Source organism: Esox lucius, chromosome 16 (genome assembly GCF_011004845.1).
Source record: "Esox lucius isolate fEsoLuc1 chromosome 16, fEsoLuc1.pri, whole genome shotgun sequence".
Lineage (NCBI taxonomy): Eukaryota > Metazoa > Chordata > Actinopteri > Esociformes > Esocidae > Esox > Esox lucius.
The window spans coordinates 17949393-17971996 of NC_047584.1; the positions used below are offsets into that span (position 1 = coordinate 17949393).

The 22604-nt window shown below is 40.6% G+C and overlaps 1 protein-coding gene across 2 annotated transcripts; it reads right to left on the reverse strand.

Annotated features, from left to right (window-relative positions):
• Window positions 1-638: 638 nt before the first annotated feature.
• ttc21b (tetratricopeptide repeat domain 21B) lies at window positions 639-17491 on the reverse strand. Of its 2 annotated transcripts, none has more exons than XM_010890890.3 (29): window positions 17279-17491; window positions 16485-16611; window positions 16282-16392; window positions 16033-16199; window positions 15692-15814; window positions 15310-15467; window positions 14597-14681; window positions 14401-14499; window positions 13994-14186; window positions 10396-10493; window positions 8582-8782; window positions 8185-8314; window positions 7918-8075; window positions 7590-7814; window positions 7084-7322; window positions 6579-6651; window positions 6130-6240; window positions 5737-5875; window positions 5499-5605; window positions 5172-5360; window positions 4759-4869; window positions 4591-4672; window positions 4286-4436; window positions 4037-4198; window positions 1977-2172; window positions 1445-1666; window positions 1188-1308; window positions 1031-1098; window positions 639-934 (listed from the first exon to the last, which is right to left on the reverse strand). In XM_010890890.3, the coding sequence occupies exons 1-29, from the start codon at window positions 17309-17311 to the stop codon at window positions 857-859; spliced, it is 3957 nt and encodes a 1318-aa protein (XP_010889192.2). In that variant the 5' UTR covers window positions 17312-17491; the 3' UTR covers window positions 639-856. The 2 variants fall into 2 exon arrangements, with proteins under 2 accessions (XP_010889192.2, XP_010889191.2); XM_010890889.4 differs by having other exon boundaries at window positions 1445-1669.
• Window positions 17492-22604: the final 5113 nt, after the last annotated feature.

Here is a 22604-nt window from a genome sequence, read left to right on the forward strand (position 1 = left end):
GTCCTGGAATCATAGTTGCAATAGTCAAACAGAAGAACAGCAAGTCTCTTATATTACCATAGCTACCAAAAATTTAATAAAGATATGTTCTAACTGTAAAATTTTCATTTTAGATTTGTCATGTAATAGTTAACAAAATACGCTTCACATTTCCCTTGTGTGTTGCAATAATCTTACTAATTTCATTGGTTAATTGCCATAATGTACATGGCATTTTTATTACGCAAACAAATGCTACTGAAAAGAAACTCCCTTGAAAGACAAGTTATGGGTCATTCCTTGTACCTCACTTTAAAGTGGGAGTCAACTTCAATCTCTTAATGGGAGGGTGTTTTCCTAGTTCCCAACTCCCAGACTGGTAATGTCCTTCATTAAAAAGTAACAACCATGTCATAAAAAAACTAATTATCAACTGAGTGGGTGATACTTTAATATCTACATCCCGTGGTACTGGAAGCTTATATGTATTCTTAACCTGGAAATAATAACTTAGTACTCATGTCTCTAACATCACCCTATTCTCTATGTAGTGCTCAACTTTTCACCAGAGCCGAATGGGATGTAGCTGGTATCCGCTTTGCTATAAAATGACTACATGTTAATAAGGTGTACAATTAATATTTATAAGATGGAACTCATTGACATTTGTTGCACAGCAATGTATCTTTATTGAGTGTTGCCACAAAGCCACAGTTATTTTTTAATTGTAAGACAAACATATCATAACAATAGTGTTTACACTGCAGTAACTATTATGAAAAGTCCCATCTCTCATCCCCATGGTAATAACACACGAATAGTCAAAGACAATAAAACAAGTTAAAAAAATAGACCCACGCACAAACACACATTTCTGTTATGACCGCAAAGCTGCCCGAGCTTTGTCCAGTATGTCTTTCCTCATCCTTGGATAGTTGGGATGAGCATCCAAAACCTAAATAAAACATGAATGTCATCAACAGAGTGGAACATTAACAAATCCATGTTTACCCAAATCTTATATGAACATAAACAAAACAGTTCGACTTACCTTATGACAGACATCTATGGCATCAACATACCTCTTTGCTTTCAAGTAGTTGAAAGCAAGCTTGTATCCTGGACAAACACATGCATGAATGTACTGTGGTATATTTACATGATTTAATATTTAAATGGCAGCATGCACTAGATGTCCCAGACCTTACCTATGGTGGGGTTTGTTTGATTGCCATATTTCCAGGCCATTTCATAGTTCAGCGCTGCATCCCGGAATGCCTGCTCCTTCTCCATAATGTAACCCATGTATTCATATGCTTTACAGCATGACTGTGTAAATTAACGACCGTTAATCAATGTGCTACACCAAAGTGATTGTGTTTTTGATTAAGAGCATTACAGGATTTCTCAGTTGAACAGCTGGATAATGGAATGATTGTAATTTGATGTTTGTTCGAGTGCCGACCTTGTTGTGACGAAGACACCTCTTCAAGAGGTCGCTGGCCATGTCGTATTTCCCTGACTGTATGTAGATGTCGGCCAGCAGCAGCCAGCTCTTCTCAAACTCATCAGCGTCAACGATGCTCCAGTTCATCTTAGCTATCCGCTTCAGCTGGTTCCTGGCTCGAGGGGTTTGTTTCAGAATCATGTAGGCTGTGGCCATGGCTAGCAGTGCAGGCACATGGTCCTTCTAAGTTAAAAGGAAGCCCTGGTTAGGCGTTGCTCTACAGGCCACTTAACAGTTTGCTGAACCTCTATTGAGCAGACAGCCGGATCTAAAAATGCTAATGAGACCGTTTCCTTGTCATCAAACAGAAATGTCTCAATAGATAAGATGTTAAGAACACCTCCAAAGTCAACATCAATAAAGAGCAAAGCCAAAAGAAAACCCCTGAGATGAAACATTTTGCTATAGTGAGGTTAAATTTGCTCTAAGGGTGTGTGTGTGTGTGTGTGGGTGTGTGACCACTCATGTACACCATCTGGAGTTGACTTACCTCATTGTTTGCAATCTCTGTGAAAACATTCAGGGCTTTCTCAACATTGGCTTTCTGTTTGGTGGCCAGAAAGCAGTAATTCTCCAGGATCCGTAGTTGGATGTGCCCACTGGCCGTCTGGGGCTTTAACTCCTTCAGGAGCTTCTCTGCTGTCCTCACAGCAAGCTGCTCTGACTCCTGCTTCTCAGTGGAGTTCCTGAGCATAGATAACAACGGCAATAAAAGAGCAACTGCATCCACGACAACTTGAGTCAGATAAATGAGCAAGCATATACAGTGGATATAAAAAGTCTACACACCCCTGTTAAAATGCCAGGTTTTTTGATGTAAAAGAATGAGACAAAGATAAATCATGTCACAACCTTTTCAATTTTTAATGTGACCAATAATGTGAACAATTCAACTGAAAAACAAACTGAAATCTTCGAGGGGGAAAGGTGAAAAATAAAAACCTTACAATAACCTGGTTGCATAAGTGTGCACACTCTCTTATAACTGGGGATATGGCGGTGTTCAGAATTAACCACATCACATTCAAACTCATGTTAAATAGAATTCATTACACACCTGCCATCATTTAAAGTGACTCTGATTAATTACAAATAAAGTTAAGTTCTAGTAGGATTTTCCTGAAATGTACTTATTTGCATCTCAGAACAAAAGCCATGGTCTGCAGAGAGCTTCCAAAGCATCAGAGGGATATCAATGTTGAAAGATGTCAGTCAGGAGAAGGGTACAAAATAATTTCCAAAGCATAAGAAATACCATGGAACACAGTGAAGACAGTCATCATCAATGGAGTAAATATGGCACAACATAGACTTTACCAAAAACTGGACATCCCTCCAAAATTGATGAAAAAACAAGAAGAAAAATGGTCAGGGAGGCTTCCAAGAGGCCTATAGCAACATTAAAGTAATTTCTGGCAAGTACTGGCTGTGTGCAACATGTGACAACAATCTCCCGTATTCTTCATATGAATGGGCTATGGGGTAGGGTGGCAAGACGGAAGCCTTTTCTTACAAAGAAAAACATCCAAGCCCGGCTGAAGTTTGCAAAAACAAACATCAAGTCTCCCAAAAGCACGTGGGATAATGTGTTTCCTGTGCTGATGAAACCAAGGTTGAACTTTTTGGCCATAATTCCAAAAGGTGTTTGGCGCAAAAACAACAATGCATATCACCCAAATAACACCATACCCACAGTGAAGCATCGTGGTGGCAGCATCATGCTTTGGGGCTGTTTTTCTTCAGCTGGAATCGGGGCCTTAGTCAGGGTGGAGGGAATTATGAAAAGTTCCAAAAACCAGGCAATTTTGGCACAAAACCTTCAGGCATCCATTAGAAAGATGAAGATGAAGAAGTTCACCTTTCAGCACGACAACGACCCAAAACACACATCCAAATCCACAAAAGCATGGCTTCACCAGAAGAAGATTAACGTTTTGGAATGGCCCAGCCAGAGCCCAGAGTGACCTGAATCCAATTGAACATCTGTGGGGTGATCTGAAGAGGGCTGTGAACAGGAGATCACAATCTGACAGATTTGGAGCACTTTTGCAAAGAAGAGTGGGCAAATATTGCCACGTCAAGATGTGCCATGCTAATGGACTCCTACCCAAAAAGACTGAGTGCTGTAATAAAATTAAAAGGTGCTTCAACAAAGATTAGTTTAAGGGTGTGCACAATTATGCAACCAGGTTATTGTGAGTTTTTTATTTTTTATTTTCCCCCCTCAAAGATTTCAGTTTGTTTTTCAATTGAATTGTTCACATTATAGGTCACATTAAAGGTGGAAAAGGTTCTGACATGATTTATCTTTGTCTCATTCTTTTACAACAAGAACATGACATTTTAACAGGGGTGTGTAGACTTTTTATTTCCACTGTAGGTGGACGTAATGGATACATAAAGGACACAACTGGACATATTGGACATCATTATTTGTGTTTAAGCTAAGAAATACACTATTATTACAGTAATAATAACAATAATTAAAAAAACACAGCATAGCTAGTATTCTGCTGTTCCATGACATTACTTTTAGAGCCCGTCACTCACCCAATGTCACCATCTAGGTTTTCAAAGACTTCTCCACCCATAGTGTCATTGTCCGGGTTCAGGCAGATCTCAATCATGTTGTACACGGCATTCTGACCCCATTCATTGTCTTTACGAGCCTTGTTGAAGTGTCGCAATCCATCATTGGGTTCACCTGTATACCTGGGCACCAAACACAACTCTCTTATTAGAAAGACAGCATTCCAGAGAAATGGACTTGCATTCAATTCATGTTTTTAACAAACTAACCACAGATAAAGTCCTTTGCAGTAGTTAAAGCCAGGGTCAAACTTGGCTCTGGAGGAATGTTTTTCAGCCATCTCCAGAAACCTGGGAACTTCCTCAGGCTTTCCAGCTCTCCTCAGTAGGTCGATTAAACGTGACAGTGTTGGGTAGTTGTCTGACGCGAACAGATGGGAAATGCATTACTTTGCGTCCGCGGGAGGTCAAATCAGCAGTGCGTATTTACATAAAAGTTCTTAGGTGCTCTGACGTCTCCATTTACATTGCATTTAAATGTATTCCGACCTAAGAGAAACAGGAGCCTGTCACACCTGGTTTGCGCTCCAGTAGTTGCTGGAAGTGGAAAACAGCCTGCTCATAGTCCTGCTTCCTGAACATCAGGTCGGCCATCATCTACATGGAAACAGAGAAGTTAATGATGTTTTCCAATCTGGTTTTTATGCAGGACTAGAAATAGATGGCTCATAAACAGAACTAACCAGCGTTGCGTCTTCATTGACCAGATCGCTCTTCAGGAGGACACTGCACTGCTGTTGGCAGCCATCCACGTCATCTAGACTGAGGTACAACCGCGCAAGCTCCAGCATCACCTGACAGCAACAAGGGCATTCCAAATGAAGCTTTCCTAACAGACTACCTTTCAACATTGTAATGTCCTTTTCTCGTGAGCACATGTAGAACTATATCTGGCTGGCATGAGAAAACGCATTCAGTCACAACAAACAAAAATGTGTTCACTATCATATTCCAATCTAACAGATGAGACAAACTACTGTCACAAGCAAATTAGCAACTGGTAAAACCCAGAGAAGGCGACAGACAGGGATGCTAGGGCTTAAAAATATACAGCTGCAGTGAGCACAGACTGAAGGCTTGATTCAGCCACACCGACCTTGCTGTCACTCTCACAATAGACAAGCGCTTCTTTGTAGAACTTCACAGCTCTCTCGTAGCCCCTAATACTCGTGTAGTGTTTAGCGATCTCGGCACAGATCTCTGCAGCGAGCTGCTTCTGCGCAGGGACAGCGTCTGGCTGCTCCAACTGCACCCGCTTCAGCACCTTGGCCTGCACGTCCCTGGCCTAGAGCACAGCGCACGGCTCAGTGAAGGGCATAGGTGAGAGATGGCGGTGTCCTGAGTTACGCACATATCTTGGGAGACTCGATTTAGTTTAATCGGTAGAAAATCGCAATAATGTAAATGTAATTGTAATACTTACTCGCTGCAAAGACAGTAAAGCGTCGTCATTTTTGTCTACCTTGCCTTGGATCTTGGCCAACAGGACCAGATAGCGACAATCATTGGTCAGTGCTGACAGCTCATTCACTAGGCAAAAACCACAAACGGTGTATAGTGAGAAGCTCTAAATAATCAAATGTATTATCCCTGTTATTCATGAACAACAACGTAAAATCCTATTAAAAAAGTTCTAAATTGTAGCATTAACCTGGATTTACCTGGATCATGGGCGAGAGCATCTTGTAAAACTTTTTCACACCTCTCGTACTGTCTCATCTTCATTAGCAGTTCAGCCAGGTCATAACAGAGGAAGTTCTGCTGCTCAGTCTTCAGAGCAGCTTCGTAGTAAGTAATTGCCTGTGAATAACAGTGGTGCATCATACAAATACTGACTAGTACAGATTACTGTAGCTGATCTTTCAATGCTGTGTCTTTACATGTCCTTCACACTGGACACTTTTGCAAGTCAAAAACTTGCCTATTTATTACACTGAAATGTGGGGATAAGGACTGCAGATCCTTGAGATGCTTTTATAACGGTAAAATAAGTAAACTTGAAGTGGCAGTCATTATGGAGAGGAGTCAGAGTAGCTTCCAATTAGAATGAAAACCTTAGTGTAATTGTGAGTCTTGACAAGAGCTTTCCCAATCTTGCTGGCCAGAGCTCCATCTTTGGGGTTTTTCTTCAGAGCCTGTTCATAAATCTCAATGGCTTTCTCTGGCTGTGAATAAACAGACGGGACTTAGTGAAGTAAATAAAGATACAAGGCACAGATAAGTTTGTTGACTATCTTTATAAATATTTACTTGAGTGCATAAAAAATTGCATACTAGTATTTCCTGTGAACAAACTACTCAAAAAGAGCCCAACATTGCCTGTTTTGGTAACAACAGAATATATTACATTCCATTTTACATATTTCAATAGGTATACTACATTACATTATATATTACAGTACAATAGGTATATTGCATTCCATTATATATTACAGTACAATAGGTATATTGCATTCCATTTTATATATTACAATAGGTGTATTACATTCCATTTTATACCTACCTCTTGGATATTCACATAAGCATCTCCAAGTAAAAGATATGTATGAGGGCTGGGCAGCTTCTCCACCAATTCTCTGATGAAAGAGGAAAAAGATTGTGTTGCATCTCATTCCAGACATAACAATACCACATTACACTGACACACGTCTGCTCTGCCCTGAGATTCACTCATTCTTAATGGCTTCCCAGCGGTGTCTCTGGGTAGAAATTCCTGTCAACACGAGCACAATATCAGAGATGAAGGGAAGGGCCTTGGGCGCACAGTCTTCCTGGATGAGTGGATACAGTTGAACCTTTCCCCTTCATTTGCTGTAAACTTGTGGCCTGAATACTGTTTTGGGCTGACTGCTGTTATTGCATGGATGGGTGGGTTAATACAGAAATGGGCAATGTTTTTGGTGCACTGGATTAAATACATAGACTCTAGTAGTAAAAAACTATTTGTCAGCCTATTAGTTTGTGTGCTAACCATAAGGTCAGACCCATGATGTTCGGTTATTCCTCACCTATAACAGCTGGCATACAGCCGCTTCTCCTTCCTGTGATTCAGGTAGATGTCGGCCATCTTCTCCTTGGCCTGTATATAGTAGGGCTGCTCCGGGGTGATGTTTCTGAGCATGCTCAGTGCCAGCTCGGTGTCACCACGCAACAGTGCCAGGTCAGCGTTGGCGATGGTGACACACAGCTCCTCCGGAGTGCCCGAGAACTCGTTGATGGCGTCCTGCATCACTTTGGCCGCTTCGTGCTGGAACGTCAAAGCCATTCATCAGGCTGAATTCACTCAACAACATAATAGAGAGGAAAATGAGACAACCGTATAAACGCAACCTGAACAACCAACCAAACCTATGAGGATCCGCACGCAATGAAATACATTCTCATTGCCCCCAATGTATATTTAATGAGATCCTAAAAGAAGGTTCCCAGGACGGCGAGCATGGGTCACGTTGCGTGTTCGTTCGCTGAGCGCGTGTTTGTTCGCCAAGCGGGCGTTCCATCCACGTTCCCTCACCTGTTCTCCGTTGAGCCAGAGGGCCTCAGCGAGTTCCAGGAACACAGGCACACAGTCAGCAGGGCTCAGCTCCACCTTCTTGTTCTTGGACTTGGCTGAGCCGCCAAGCCTGCGGACCCCCGGCAGCATCATGGCAATCTGCAGGGTCTGGATGGCCTCCTGGAGTTGCCCTGTCTTTTTCTGGGTCTGGGCCTTGATGAGGTGATACATGGGGTGCTCTCGAACCTGGCAGAGAGCATCCCGCCCGGTTATCCAAGGACGCAGGGGAGGGGGGATTCCCATAATACTCCCGATCTAGTATCACATTCATCTGGTAATCTGCCCTCACCTCAAAGTTGTGGCTGAGGCAGAGCTCCAGGGACTGTGAGGAGAGTTTGAAGTTGCCCTGTGAGAGGTGGATCTGGGCCATGAGCAGGTGGGCCTCGGCGTGGGACGGACACTGGTCCAGGCAGTGTTGGAGGCTGCTCTGAGCCGAGTCAATGTCACCTAAAAAGAATCAGAGTCGCCAGTGAACCCGAGAATGGTTGTCGTCCATGTTGAGAACGACTTGGCAGGAAAACAGATAACAATTACACGCAACACAGTTCAAACGTACCTGACTGAAACCTGACTTTGGCCAATAGGAAGACACCTTGTATGAGTCCAGGTACTATCTTGACCACAGTCTCCAACACAGAGGCACATTGTTGGAGCTGAGGGGCGGGAGGCTGGCCCTGGGCTGGAGGCTATCACACAGTAACAATGGTTATCTCTCTAGGCTTAGACCAAGTCCACAATATATCTGTGCCAGATGCTGATAATCAGACGGGACTTTCAGAAAGTTCTGTGTTGTTTTTTAATCCCAGACAGGTATCAATAATTACTAGAATCCTAGAGTCAATCCTTCTAACATTCTATCCTAATCTCATCTACATACCCTAATATCCATTGTTTCTACTCTGTCTGAATACAGCGTAAGAATATGGATTGACAAAATGGATCCCTAGACAGACCTTAGCAGGACAGAGTCCTATGTATTCTTTGACGATCTCCAGCAGGAAGTCGGGGTTGAGCTTCTCAAAGTAATCCACCCCTAGTGGCAGGCCCTGCAGTGCGGAGAAGTGGGTGTCCACGGCATCGTTCAAAAGGTTAGTAACCTCGTCCTGTGGCCTGCGTTTCTTCACACCCAGCACGGCGCGCAGGTACAGCAGCTCCTGACAGACAGAAGACAGACAGCCAAGAGGGTCACCAGGTTCGCTCTACTTTCAGCTCAGTCGAGCCTGCTCTAAGACAACATGGTTTGTAGACCAGGGTATAGCAGACAGCATGTCTTAAATGGCACATTTAGTGCACTACGTTGACAAGAGCAGTATGGGCCTTTAAAGTGCTCTATAAAGGCCATAGTATGCCATTTGCAATGTATCCACAGTTGAATCTGAAAGCAGGCAAGGTCCCCTGGCGTGACCCCACTCTCAGAGGGTGCCTCAGGGAGAGTGGAATAAGCAGACCAAAAAAATAATCTCACTTGGGTATAATAAACACTGTACTTGTGGGATATAAGAGAAATATGAGCACATCCCTATTTGTTTTGTATTACTACTACTACTACTACTTCTACTACTACTACTTCTACTAAATATCCATGGGACAAGCTGTAGCCACTGTAAAAAGGTTGTGGAAACACAGCAAAAGGCAAATATTGATAAAGAACTACCATTATCGAAACAAAAAGCTGTCCAAAATGCAACAAGGGTTTGCTTGATAGTAAAGATAAACATCAAAACTACAGCCCTGTTTCCAAAAAAGTCTGAACGCTGCGTAAAATGCAAACAAAAACAGAATGCAATGATGTGCAATCCATAAATCCCTATATTTAACAATATTTTACAAAGAGTCTATATCAAATTATGAAACTGAGAAAAGTGATTGTTTTTGGAAAAATACATGGCCATTTTGAATTTGATGCCAGCAACACATTTCAAAAAAGTTGGGACAGGGTCATGTTTACCTCTGTGTTGCATCACCTCTTCTTTTAACAATTCTCTGTAAGCGTTTGGGCACTGAGAAGACCAATTGCTGTAGTTTTAAAAGTGGAATGTATTCTTGACAAATTCTTGCTTGCTTGACAAAGTTCGGAGTCTCCTTGGTCGTATTTTTCATTTCATAATGCACCAAATATTTTCAATGGGTGACAGGTCTGGACTGCAGGCAGGCCAGTTTAGCACCCAGACTCTTTTACTACAGAGCCATGCTGTTATAATACACGCATAATGTGGTTTGGCATTGTCTTGCTGAAATAAGCAAGGCCTTCCCTGAAAAAGATGTTGTCTGGATTGCAGCATATGTTTCCCCAAAGAACATTACTCTTCAATTGTTGCACTATTTGCCTGCGCTGTTTTACACCTCCCCATCCTCACATCTGACAGACCCATCCTCTCTGGAATGATCTTTTAATATCCAATCATGTTAAGGACCTGTTGCCAATTGACATAATTAGTTGTGTGATATTCCACCAGGTTTAGTTTTAAGCATTACACATCTTTTCCAGTCTTTTGTTCCCTCTTTCCCACCCATTTTGAAACATCAAATTCAAAGTGGGCATATATTTTTCAAGAAACAATAAAATTAGACATTTGACGTGTTGTCTTTGTACTATTTTCTATTGAATATAGGGCTTAAAAGATTTGCACATCATTGCATTCTGTTTTTCTATACATTTTACACAGCATCAACTTTGTTTGGAAACGGGGTTGTTGAGGGAATCTAATTACTTTGGCTAGGCCTTTGGACCAGATTGAACAGAGCAATATTGCTCTAACAGCCTTACCCCTGATTTCCCGATAGACTGTTGTATCTCAGTGAGGAACTCCAGCTGTTGCTCTGCATCTTCTAAGCGTCCTTCAATCAGCTGGCACCGGATAATCCCTGGAGATACAGGGCACAGGTTTCAGATGACATTTTAATAACATTGATTCATTTCTTAATTGATAATCATTCTTTAATAATGTTAAACAATGATGTGGGGGATTGACAAAAGGTTTTCAAAAGTAAAATGTGAATTCACCTTTAAACATGTGGTATTGTCTTTTTTATTTAATTTTTTTATTTTGGAATAAGATTCCATGTATATTTCTGTGAAAATGTAAATCAGTGCAACACTAGAATTTGCTATATTCATTATTTTCTCTACCTTCTCTACCTGAATTCGATACATTTTCTGTTTTTTGGGAAATGTCTTAGAAGTTTCCGTAAAAACGTCTAAACACAAACTATTTTGTTGTTAATAGAAAGATTTGGGAATGCATAAAAGAAAATGCTGTGAAATGCTATGACACCATGCTGTGAAATGCTATGATACCATGCTAAGACACCATGCTATGACACCATGCTGTGAAATGCTATGACACAAGGTTCAAAGGGGAGCTCTGTAATTAAAACAACAAAAAAGCAGCAATTTTTCAAGTCAACAGCTATGAATATAACCCATCTCAAATGAAGACAGAACTAAGGATGTTATGATCGACTTTTAGATTGCCAGCATCAATCCCAAATTGTCCTTTTTTTATTTCAGTGGGCTGTGTTTGACATCAATATGGAAGAAATCTTAAAACATATACATAGGCATACATCCGCATGGTAAATATTTTCTGGCAGGTACATGGAAAACTATAATAATTAATTCGTCTACTGACATTTCTACTGAATTTTACATGCAAATGGAGTTTAGTTCCCTATTGATGACAAGTCTTAAATGATGGAGAGCTATAGTTTATTTAAACAGCTTCATTAAATGAAGGTAAATGCATCATCTCATTAAATATTTTCTGCAGATTAGCCTATGCTATTGACTTATACATGTCATCCTGCAGCTTGGAGTGTCAACAAACAGCATCTGATCCTACTTACTGACTAGGAGGGACTATTTCATGCATTTTCCATTCGGTTGTAGCCCCAAGCACAGAGGAGGTTGGAGAACTGGGGGTTCTGGCCCATTTCCACACCTGAACATAGCTATTTAGAAAGCAGCTTGAAAACATTAACTAATAAGCAAGTGGTTAGGCCTGTAAGCTATAGGTAACATGTAAGACAGCTAAGAAGTCTTCGACCTTCTTTTAAATTGCAATTTGCATCAAGTGAACACATGGAATTGTTTCAAGATGGAGATACATACACCACTTAACAATTTGATATGGGATTTGAGTGCCTATGTGGAAACCCCCCTTCAAACCAAATATCTCTGACTGTGAACATCATAGCTAAAATTAAGTAGATAAAGTAGCCTGCTCATTTGTGAAACAGACGTTTTTTGCGAAAGTCTTTCTCCTGAACTTTTAACTTAGACAATATACTGCAAAATGGGGAGTTCTTGCAAAGCTATACATGAGGACTTTGTCTAGGTGGATTCAAGAATGCAGACTAAAATAGCTATAGCAATTATGCTTTATCATAATAATCTAGCAAGCATAAAACTCGTTTTTATTCAGGGTAATCTGTATTATGGTTAAGATAATCCCAGTTATCAAAATGGATAATATGTAGTTTAAATTCTCCTAAACTGCCTCTTAGTAATTCTATCACTACGAGTATCTTGTCCTCTTTTCTGTTAACCTGATTTTGCTAATAAGATGGGATCATCAGTCTTGAGCTAAATACAAGCAGAACTGATACAAACGGTTGGTTGTATCATTACACATGGAGAAAAATGACTAAAGTCACATTGTCAAACATGGCATTTTATTTTGCATCATATGGATGTTTTTCAAATTTAAAGAGTATTTGAAGTATTTCAAAGATAACTATTATTTTCTACTTAAATATTTGGACAGTATGTTATGTCATAATTGCAGCCCTTGTACATGTATGCCAAAGTTACAAATTTGCATGTATTTTGTGTGAAATACCAATTCAAAACTGAAATATCATAATTGTCATAGCTCACTCCATTCCTGTTTTAACACTTTGTACAATCACCTTTGGCAGTACTTACAGGTGCTGGTCATATAATTAGAATATCATCAGAAAGTTGATTTATTTCAGTAATTCCATTCAAAAAGTGAAACTTGTATAATGTATACATTCATTCCACTCAGACTGATATATTTTAAGTGTTTTTTCTTTTAATTGTGATGATTATAACTGACAACTAATGAAAACCCCAAATTCAGTATCTCCAAAAATGAGAATAATATATTTTGAAATGTTGGCTGACTGAAAAGTATGAACATGAAAAGTATGAGCATGTACAGCACTCAGTACTTAGTTGGGGGTCCTTTTGCCTGAATTACTGCAGCAATGCGGTGTGGCATGGAGGTGATCAGTCTGTGGCACTGCTCAGGTGTTATGAGAGCCCAGGTTGCTCTGATAGTGGCCTTCAGCTCTTCTGCATTGTTGGGTCTGGCGAATCGCATCTTCCTCTTCACAATACCCCATAGATTTTCTATAGGGTTAAGGTCAAGCGAATTTGCTGGCCAAGAACAGGGATAACAGTATCCTTAAACCAGGTCCTGGTAGCTTTGGCACTGTGTGCTGGTGCCAAGTCCTGTTGGAAAATGAAATCTGCTTCTCCATAAAGTTGGTCAGCAGCAGGAAGCATGAAGTGCTCTAAAACTTCCTGGTAGACGGCTGCGTTGACCTTGGACCTCAGAAAACACAGTGGACCAACACCAGCAGATGACATGGCACCTCAAACCATCCCTGACTGTGGAAACTTTACACTGGACTTCAAGCAACATGGATTCTGTGCCTCTCCTCTCTTCTTCCAGATTCTGGGACCTTGATTTACTTTAATCAGAGAACATAACTTTGGACCACTCAGCAGCAGTCCAGTCCTTTTAGTCTTTAGCCCAGGCGAGACGCTTCTGTCTTGTTCAAGAGTGGTTTGACACAAGGAATGCGACAGCTGAAACCCATGTCTTGCATATGTCTGTGCGTGGTGGTTCTTGAAGCACTGACTCCAGCTGCAGTCCACTCTTTGTGAATCTCCCCCACATTTTTGAATGGGTTTTATTTCACAATCCTCTCCAGGGTGCGGTTATCCCTATTGCTTGTACACTTTCTTTCTACCACATCTTTTCCTTCCCTTCGCCTCTCTATTAATGTGCCTGGACACAGAGCTCTGTGAACAGCCAGCCTCTTTAGCAATGACCTTTTGTGTCTTGCCCTCCTTGTGCAAGGTGTCAATGGTCGTCTTTTGGGCAGCTGTCAAGTCAGCAGTCTTCCCCATGATTTTGTAGCCTACAGAACTAGACTGAGAGACCATTTAAAGGCCTTTGCAGGTGTTTTTTAATTAGCTGATTAGAGTGTGGCACCAGGTGTCTTCAATATTGAACCTTTTCACAATATTCAAATTTTCTGAGATACTGAATTTGGGGTTTTCATTTGTTGTCAGTTATAATCATCACAATTACAAAAATCAAAACTCTCACCTGTCAATGCTGAGACACTTGTTTCGTCCAAAGTCATGGCAGTCTTGTACCACTTCAAAGCCTCTTTGATTCGTCCCAGCAGGACCAACTGGTAGCCCAGCTCTGTTGCCAGATCAGAATCCCCCTGGGCTTGGGAAAAGGCTCGGTCCACCATGTTGTGGGTCTGCTGAATCACTTTTTCATTTCTTCCACACTAATCAATCATAACATTAATGAAGTGTAAGTCTGGGTGTATACTGCATGCTAACCAGACATGAAATTACAAAAAGTTAAGGGTTTCCATATAAGGCAAGTTCATCATAAAACATTAAATAAAGGGGGAATTATGAATACAGTGTTGCATAAGCCAAATTGAGCTGGGCAATCTGAAAATACAAGACAACAGTAATATATGAAATCCATCTTACCACTCGTGTGAAGGCCAAGGACATCTTGTAAAAAAGCTCTGGGCTGTGAGGTTCTTGTGCGTCCAAATTGCTGACCAGGTTTGAGAGCTGGTTTGCTGACTAATAAAAAGTAAAAAGGGTTGACCGCTTGAACTGATTTTACAACAGGTTGTAGTGCAGTGTGTTTCTCAGGTTTACTAAACTGTGAGGTGATTACCTCCGCAATGTCCCCCTCTCGACATAAAGAGTGAAGAGCAAGCATTCTCAGGGCTGCTAGGTTGTTTTTGTCCCTCTGCAAGAGCCTGAAATGGGATAGAAACATTTGAAATATGGTGTTGTTTGAGGATGTCCTTCATGATGGCTTACATGCCTGACAAGAGGAAAGGGAGAGAATACAACGTATGGAAGAACGCCCACTCGGACAATGAGAAATGAGAGAAAGAGCCGGAATGCATGTGTCCTTTCCTGTTCACAGTGCTCCGGCCCAATGGCTCGGTCACGGCTCGGTTCCCTTAGAAACTGGACACACCTGAGTGATCCTCCTTTCTGCAGTTCACAGAACCTGGAAGAGTGCATCCTGACAAACGTGTGGCTCTAGCGCTTCAGCTCAAAGGCCTTTTTATGTTCCCTTGCTCTGGCCTGGGTCCAGAGGGCGAGCAGTCAGGAACAATGGCTCAGTCATTATGCCACTGGTTCCAGGCACCACGCTCCGTTTTCATTTGCACTTGAATACGGTGCCACTTGCAAAGGCTGACTGTCTCTTTCTTAATTTGGCTGCCTCTGATTGACCAAATCTAGCAATGAACGTGTTTATTTGATGCAAACAAATCTTTTCAAACTTGAAGATTCATGGCTGCTATTACTGACAATATCATTATATGATCAATGGAACAAGGAATGCAAAGGCACCTCTATAAGGGGGTGCTTTACCTCTGTGCTGCATCTATAGTTTGCTCCCAGTCCTGCAGGGCTAGAAGAAGAGTCATTTTCTTGATAAAGGCAGGGAGGAACCCAGGGAAACTAACAATCACTTGGTTGACTGTCTCCAAAGCGCCAGAATAATTCTGACGATACTCATAGTAATGTGCCTGAAAAAGACATTTTATCACACAATTTATGGATTTGATTTAAGAGCAGGACATAGACAATCCAGAACTATGGTGAAAATCATTGAGGCATACCAGCTAAGAGCAACATGAAGTATGTCACAGAGACCTAAATGGTGTCTCCAATATCTTAACGTCTTTCCCATTGTCCTTGAAGTAGAACTACTCTTTACAACACATTCAACACACATTCAAGCCCTTCTTACCTTTCCCATCAGAGAGAAAACTTCTGCTTTCTCTCTCAGGCCTTCATCAAAGTATTTCCCAGCCTTCTTGGCATATGAATCCTTACCAGAAGTCAGATCTATCCAGCCTTTAAGTATAATACCCTTAATAACAGGCACAGAAAAGTTATAAAATGACAGACCAAATGGTACATTGATTTCTACAATAGTCCACTCAGAGGTTCAGAAAATGTTTTCAAATAAAATTACAGTATCACGTAGTGTCCCAGAGTACCATAAGAGTAATTGCTTCGCATTGTTTTGAGAGGTCTCAAAACAAAGCTGTTCCTATAATTTGACAGAAACACAGGAAAAAAATGTACTTCTCTGGAACCGTTGGAGATTTTGATCATCCTCTCAACGTATTCTCTTGCTTTGTCATTGCGTCCCAGAAGCCAGAGGAACATTCCCGCATAGTACAGGCCCTTAGGTGTTGCACTTTTGCGGTCTTCTTTTACCTTGGCATCGAGTTCCTGAATGACATCTCGATCTGCAATCCACACAAATAACTTTAGCTAATATATTCCCAACTAGAATAATACCCAAATACAAATTAAAGCATGTTGGTTTACCTGGGTTTGGCCTCTTCTTTTCAGCATAAACCAGAGCCATAAATGTGCAGAGAGACACATCTCGTCTATCTTTTATTGTCTCCAACTCATGGATAGCTTCTGGAATTTGATCTAAAATGTAACATATTCATTATATATTATACAGATAGCCCTCTTTTTATTGTATTATTTCAACACATAAATGTAGCTTTTTTTTTTTTTACCTTGCATCAGTGTGCCATAGGCATGGAAAAAGCTGAAGATTGGATCATTAAATTTTCTCTGTGCCGTAGCTGCAGCATTTAAAACATGATTGAAATACTTTTCGTGGCAATAGTAGTAGATCAAGGCCTGGAAACAAAAAACCAAAATATGAAAGACAGAGTTCTGTACAGCTTTGAGGAAATGGCTTCATGAAACTAATGCTTGGAATTTATATATTTTGTTTTTCTCTATAGCAATGACTTTGGTGGTTGTTTATGTAAGCCATACCTACTAACATTGTAGTTGTTTTTGTCTATGTATTTTTTTTAAATGTTTTTTGTATGTTGCAAACTGTTGCTAGGTTGCCCCAGAGAAATATGCCTAATAAATGACTAACCTGAATTAATGGAAATATGTATAAAATGGTCAACGTCACTATATGGTCAGAAATATTCGAGTTATGCTTCTTGGAAAGTTCCATTGAAAGTTTGCCAGTGTTACTGAAATTAGGTTGCATTATGTAACATTAACCTTTGCTAATAAAGAAGCACATTCAAAACCTCCAGAACTAGGTAGCTTCCCCCTTATTCTAAGAAAATGAACCAATCCGTATATTTAGCATGCATGTCATCAAAAAACAGGGGTAGAAATATTGAACTGTGGCGTTCGAAAAGAAGAAATGAAGCAGTAGGCACCACTTCATTCTACATTTTAAATGAAGTAAACAGGCTACACTGTGGATACATTGTGATGCATTCAGGGCATAGTGAAATTGGCTACAGACTGTACAGAGCAGTGCAACACGTCAACTTACCAACGTTGATTCCTCATCCTCCAATTCTGCCATGACAATATTTCACTAATTGCAGTATTAAGGTATATGATAAATGCTTTTACTAAATACTGTAGAACGATGTACTCTCTAAGGGAAATAGAAACAGTTTCTAGCTAAAATGTTTTCGCCATCTTGAAAACAAGTAGCGTCTTTCGTTCACTTGACAACCACCGCCGCCATCTTCAAAAAGTACAGGAAGTTAAAAACCAGATGTAACACTAACGTTTCACAAGGTGGCGCAATAACCACGCTGAATATAAAATATTCTCCTTCCCACGCGATTGCTTTGGTGATTTTGTTCAATTACTTTGAAAAGTTGCTTAAAGCATCTTTAGCTTTGGTTCAGGGCGATTATGTCGAATTTTTACTTTATTTTTATCATTATACTTTTTACTCCCTCTAATGTTTCCAAATTGTGTACAGTTTCTTGGAAAACATGACACAATGTCACGGAAGGTCACTAAATTAATCTTCCGATTGTGTAGTATGCTTGAAACATTATTCTACTATGAATATACCAGGTTTTGCTTGATAGTAAGTAGAAATGCGGAAATCACCATTTATTATTTAGTTCATTGTAAAATATCGTTTTATTACGTAGCCTACTGTGGCCTTAAGCTTTTGATGTTTAGAGATGATACGATAATTTGTTCTTTCAAAATGACATCCTAGTCTATTAAACTAAAAACACTACGTGCAATATACCGAAATCTTTAGGAAGGATATTAATTAACAGGTAGGCTGTTAATTAATCTTCGTATGTCGATAATTTATGGTTCAGGTTAATAGGTTATGTAGCCTACAAATCAGGCTCTAGCTAAACGCAACGCCCACTGAATTACTTCTTGGCAATGTGGATCTGAACCGATCTCAAAACCTCCAGAAGAACAACTCCATGCGGAAAACGATTAGTCCCGGAAACCATCAATCGGTAACGGCCAGAGCAATACACATGGGTGAGGCTAAACAGAAATGTCTGGAAAACACATTGATAATGTAAGCCTATGTGGCACTTCGACTGGTGGGAATGTACGAACTATTTCCCCCATTTAGTCTGTTTAGTCATCATGATGAGCGTTTCACAGCTATTTATACTAGATTGAAACATCATTGTTCTTATTTAAATGTGTAAAAGGGCCGACTGTGCCTTTAGATGAAAAGCCGTTGGGGCGACTGGCATTTTTGCCAGCAATGTCTGGAGAAGAAGAAGCATTGTCAGCCAGGATTTCCACTTCCTGAATCAATTTAGAGTTATGAGACAAGTTATACAGTTGGATACTGAGAAATTGGGGATTGAATTAAAAGGATAACATACTGTTGAATGCACTTATTTTTAAGAAATAATGTTTATTTCAATGGACGAGGGAGAAATACATTAGTATTTGTATTGTAGGATTAGTCACCATCTGGATGTCAGTGTCTGTAACATGTTAATTAGCTAACCAACAAAAGCTGGTGTAAATTACCTGGGCTACATTGTTGTATTGAGGTGCCTCCCACACTGTTGTTTTTAGTGTTTGTGATTTTCACAGAAAACTCTCAAGTCCCAAACACATTTCAAGTCATTGCAGAGGTTTCTAGAAGTAACTATGGAATTGGGATTATTAGGAGAACTGACTCCACTGAATCAATGAACCAAATCTGAAGTTGCCTCATTGACTCAGCTGAACACCATACATCATCAGTATGTTGACCTATGTGTGTAGACTCACTCAAAAAGCCTTTGTATTAATTATAGAAGTGATCCTATTGCTTATGGCTTTGTTTTGTACAATACCCTTCATGCTGATCTCTCCTATCTGACTGAAATGTGGTCAGGCATGAAAACGAGTAGTTGGTTATTGCATTGTTTTCAATCATCAGTGCAACTTCTAAAGATACATTTTCATAAATGCCACCAGTTAGATGACAAAATATAACAAATAAATGACATTTTGGTGTAAAACACATTAGTACAGTGTTTTTCATCGGGGTGTTAACTGTTTTGAAAACGTGGATTCTGCATGGACAAAAGTGTTGAGGTGGTCGAGAAAAAATGTGTAACATGATACATGCTCATGGTGTTTATGAACGTTCCCATTCAAAATGAGATGTCTTTCCATGTCCTCGAAATTGTGATCTCATTTAAAAACTGTCCACTAGGGGCAACAGTGTGTAATGCAGTGATGTAGGGTGCAGCTTGTTAGGGCGTTGGGAATGGCTGCTAGGCAGACATTTAACTGGTGCTTAAACAAGAATCAACTTCCCTTATGCTCCATGGTTTTTGATTTTCCTTTTCAGTTTTATTCTCAATTCGTGCAAATTCTTTGTCACTCTTTAAATTGTTTGGGAATAGGCCTATTTAGGTCTAATAACGTGTTGATCATTTAGGCTCCATAGCAATTTACAGTCAGTGGATTTAACTAAAGTAGATAAACAAACACAACACCATCATAGCTGGCAAAAAATAAAACAGTTACTGAGAACGTTGATTTGTCCTTACAAATGTATTTTTCATGTTACAAAGCCTGAGAGGACAGGCCAACAAAAAGATCAAAATAGTTATTCAGCCATCGGTGACTGGCTGCTATTCATAGGGGTGAAATCTGTATCCCACAGGATACTTGAAATTATTATGTCTATGATGACAGTCATAGCACGCTGGACAAACTCCCTTGTCCCCATTAGTTTCTTTCGCGTACGATGGAAATATATTCACATCCATTCAGTGATAATTGGTGGTTCAGTGTTACACAACACATACACTGACTGTGTAATCAAAACCCCTTGATGTCTGGGCAGCACTGACTCCATGGTAGCGGCGTCCGGTGCCCAGTGTGAATGGGGCACAGGCAGCTGTCCCAAGGGAGACCTTTCCATCCATTGTCAGATACTATTTAACACAAGCACTGACACATAATCATTACTCTCTGCAGCACACATCAATGGAAGAGTAAATCAGGTTGCTATTTAGCTCTGAGCATGGGCAACTGTGGTAAATGGCTATGCGACCCTTTAGCATATGTTCCCCTTTAACGTAGTACCCACTTCATTGTGACCTTACGGGAATTGCCGGTAACAATTACTGATCTTTAAAGTCTGAATTAGATATGCACACCCGTGCACATAAATGGAGGTGTGAATGTTTTTCTTTAACTAAATATTTGTAGAAATGCCCTCATAAACACACCTGAATAGAAATGGTGTACCCGTTATTGTGAAATCTTACTGTGAGAAAAAGCAGGATGTTGTACTTTAGCTCCTAAAAAGAACACATTAGAAAACCTGTTAGAAGATACGGCCTGTGAATGGGAAGTGGCGGGTATCCTGACCACTTCCATTGCGGTTTCTCTTTCTAATATGCTACTTATTGACGAAGCGTCCCACTCAATAACATGCATAGCACTTTTGGCTAATGTACAATTTTATGATGCTGTTTTACGACCAACCCTTCATGAATCATTTTAAACTAAAATACTTTATCATATAGTCCTATTAATTAACATTGCAGTGGGTTGATTTAGATTTTTTTGGTGTAATTTGGGGAAGGACATGCATTACATCTCCATTGTGTCAGTCTGGAGTTGCAAGCATAATATCTGACTATTACTAACCATGTTTGTTGATAGTAGCCTTAATGAAGCATATTATCCCGCAGGTGGGTACAATCAGGCACCATTACTTGAGGCTCATGACATTGGGTATCCCAGATAACCAGGCTGACATAATTGTTATGCACTCATGTCTTCATGTCTGCTTAAGTGTTTAGTCAGCATTTTTTGGGAGTTGGTGGACTCCAATCATTATCTATAGCTAATGGGAATCTCTTCCCTGTCAAGAAGACAAATCTATCCATATATACACCAATGAGCCAAACATAATGTCCACTCACAGGTGAAGCGAATAACATTGATCATCTCCTAATAAGGACACATATCTAAGTCTGGCTAGATGGGGTGCTCCCGGTCAGCAGTGGTGAGTACCTTCCGACAGTGGTCCGAGGAGGCACAAACCGGCGACAGGGTGTTGGGCGCCCAAGGCTCATCTACGCACGAGAACAACGAAGGCTATCGCATCTGGTCCAAACCGACAGAAGGTCCACTGTGGCACAAGTCACAGACCATTTTAATGATGGTTATGGGAGGAGTGTCTTACAACACACAATGGATCGCACCCTAAATTGTTTAGCGCCATGCGGAGGACCTACAGCGTATTAGGCAGGTGGTTGTAATGTTTTGGCTCATCAGTGTATTAGTGTAAGTAAATATTATTTTAATGTAGTGTGCCTCTTTTGAGACATCGGTATGTCTTCACTACCATATTCTGTTCTCATACACAGATGGCCAGGATCACAGAAAACTCGGTTGGGTTTGCCCTCCAGATAGATTGGCATTTTGACATGTGGCCATGTGACGGAGGTGGGGGTGGGGGGAGGAGGGGGGGGGGGGTTGCCAGGGCACAGAGTAACAAGGAACTAGCTGATCAGTCACACACAGGAGCTCTGATGTCAGGTTGCTGGGCAACTGGCAAGGAGAATCTACAACATGACTCCTCATTTTAATGGCCCACCAATAAGAGCTTCCAAAACCTTGACACTGTTTTCATCAGGGGGGCTTTGTGATCCGTTTAGGCATGGAATAGATTTAGTAACACTCTGCCCCTAGTCTAGGGACCAGCCTATTTAGCCAAACGTTAAAGCATGACATGGAGTTGAATGACAGCTTAACAGACTGGTTTGCCCATAATCCTCTCATTGACAATGAACAATGCAGCTGTAACATAGATCCTAGAAGTGCATTTGAATTTGATGCATTTTCTAATGCATTGCCCCATCCACTGTTGTGACAAAAAAGCTTTTTCTGAGCTGACATGAGAATTAATAAAAATAAAAGCGAATGCATGAAAATGCAAGCCTTATTGTTGCATGTCTTACAAAGCCAGGCCGATACAAAGTCCACTCAATGAAATCCCAAGGATTGGCTTTGTGCATACTTACTGTACAATCACTTCAATTGAGAAATGGATTGACAGTGCTAATCAACACGTTGCTACAGTCTTCCTGTTCACTGCGATGATCCAGAAAGATCAGCCCCAGGTGAAAGCCATGCAGTGTTTGGGCTTGAATCAATTATTCATCGAATATTCCACCCACTCAAGATTTGAATTGCCTCCAACAGCAGTAACAGTTGAACCACTCAGAAAGCAGATTATTCCATCCTGACAAGATTTTGTATTGTTATGCTACCAAATAAGAACCCCAAAAATACTGTAACTCAATAGACCGGAAACAAATGATTCTGCAAACAAACTTCTGAAAGACATTCGA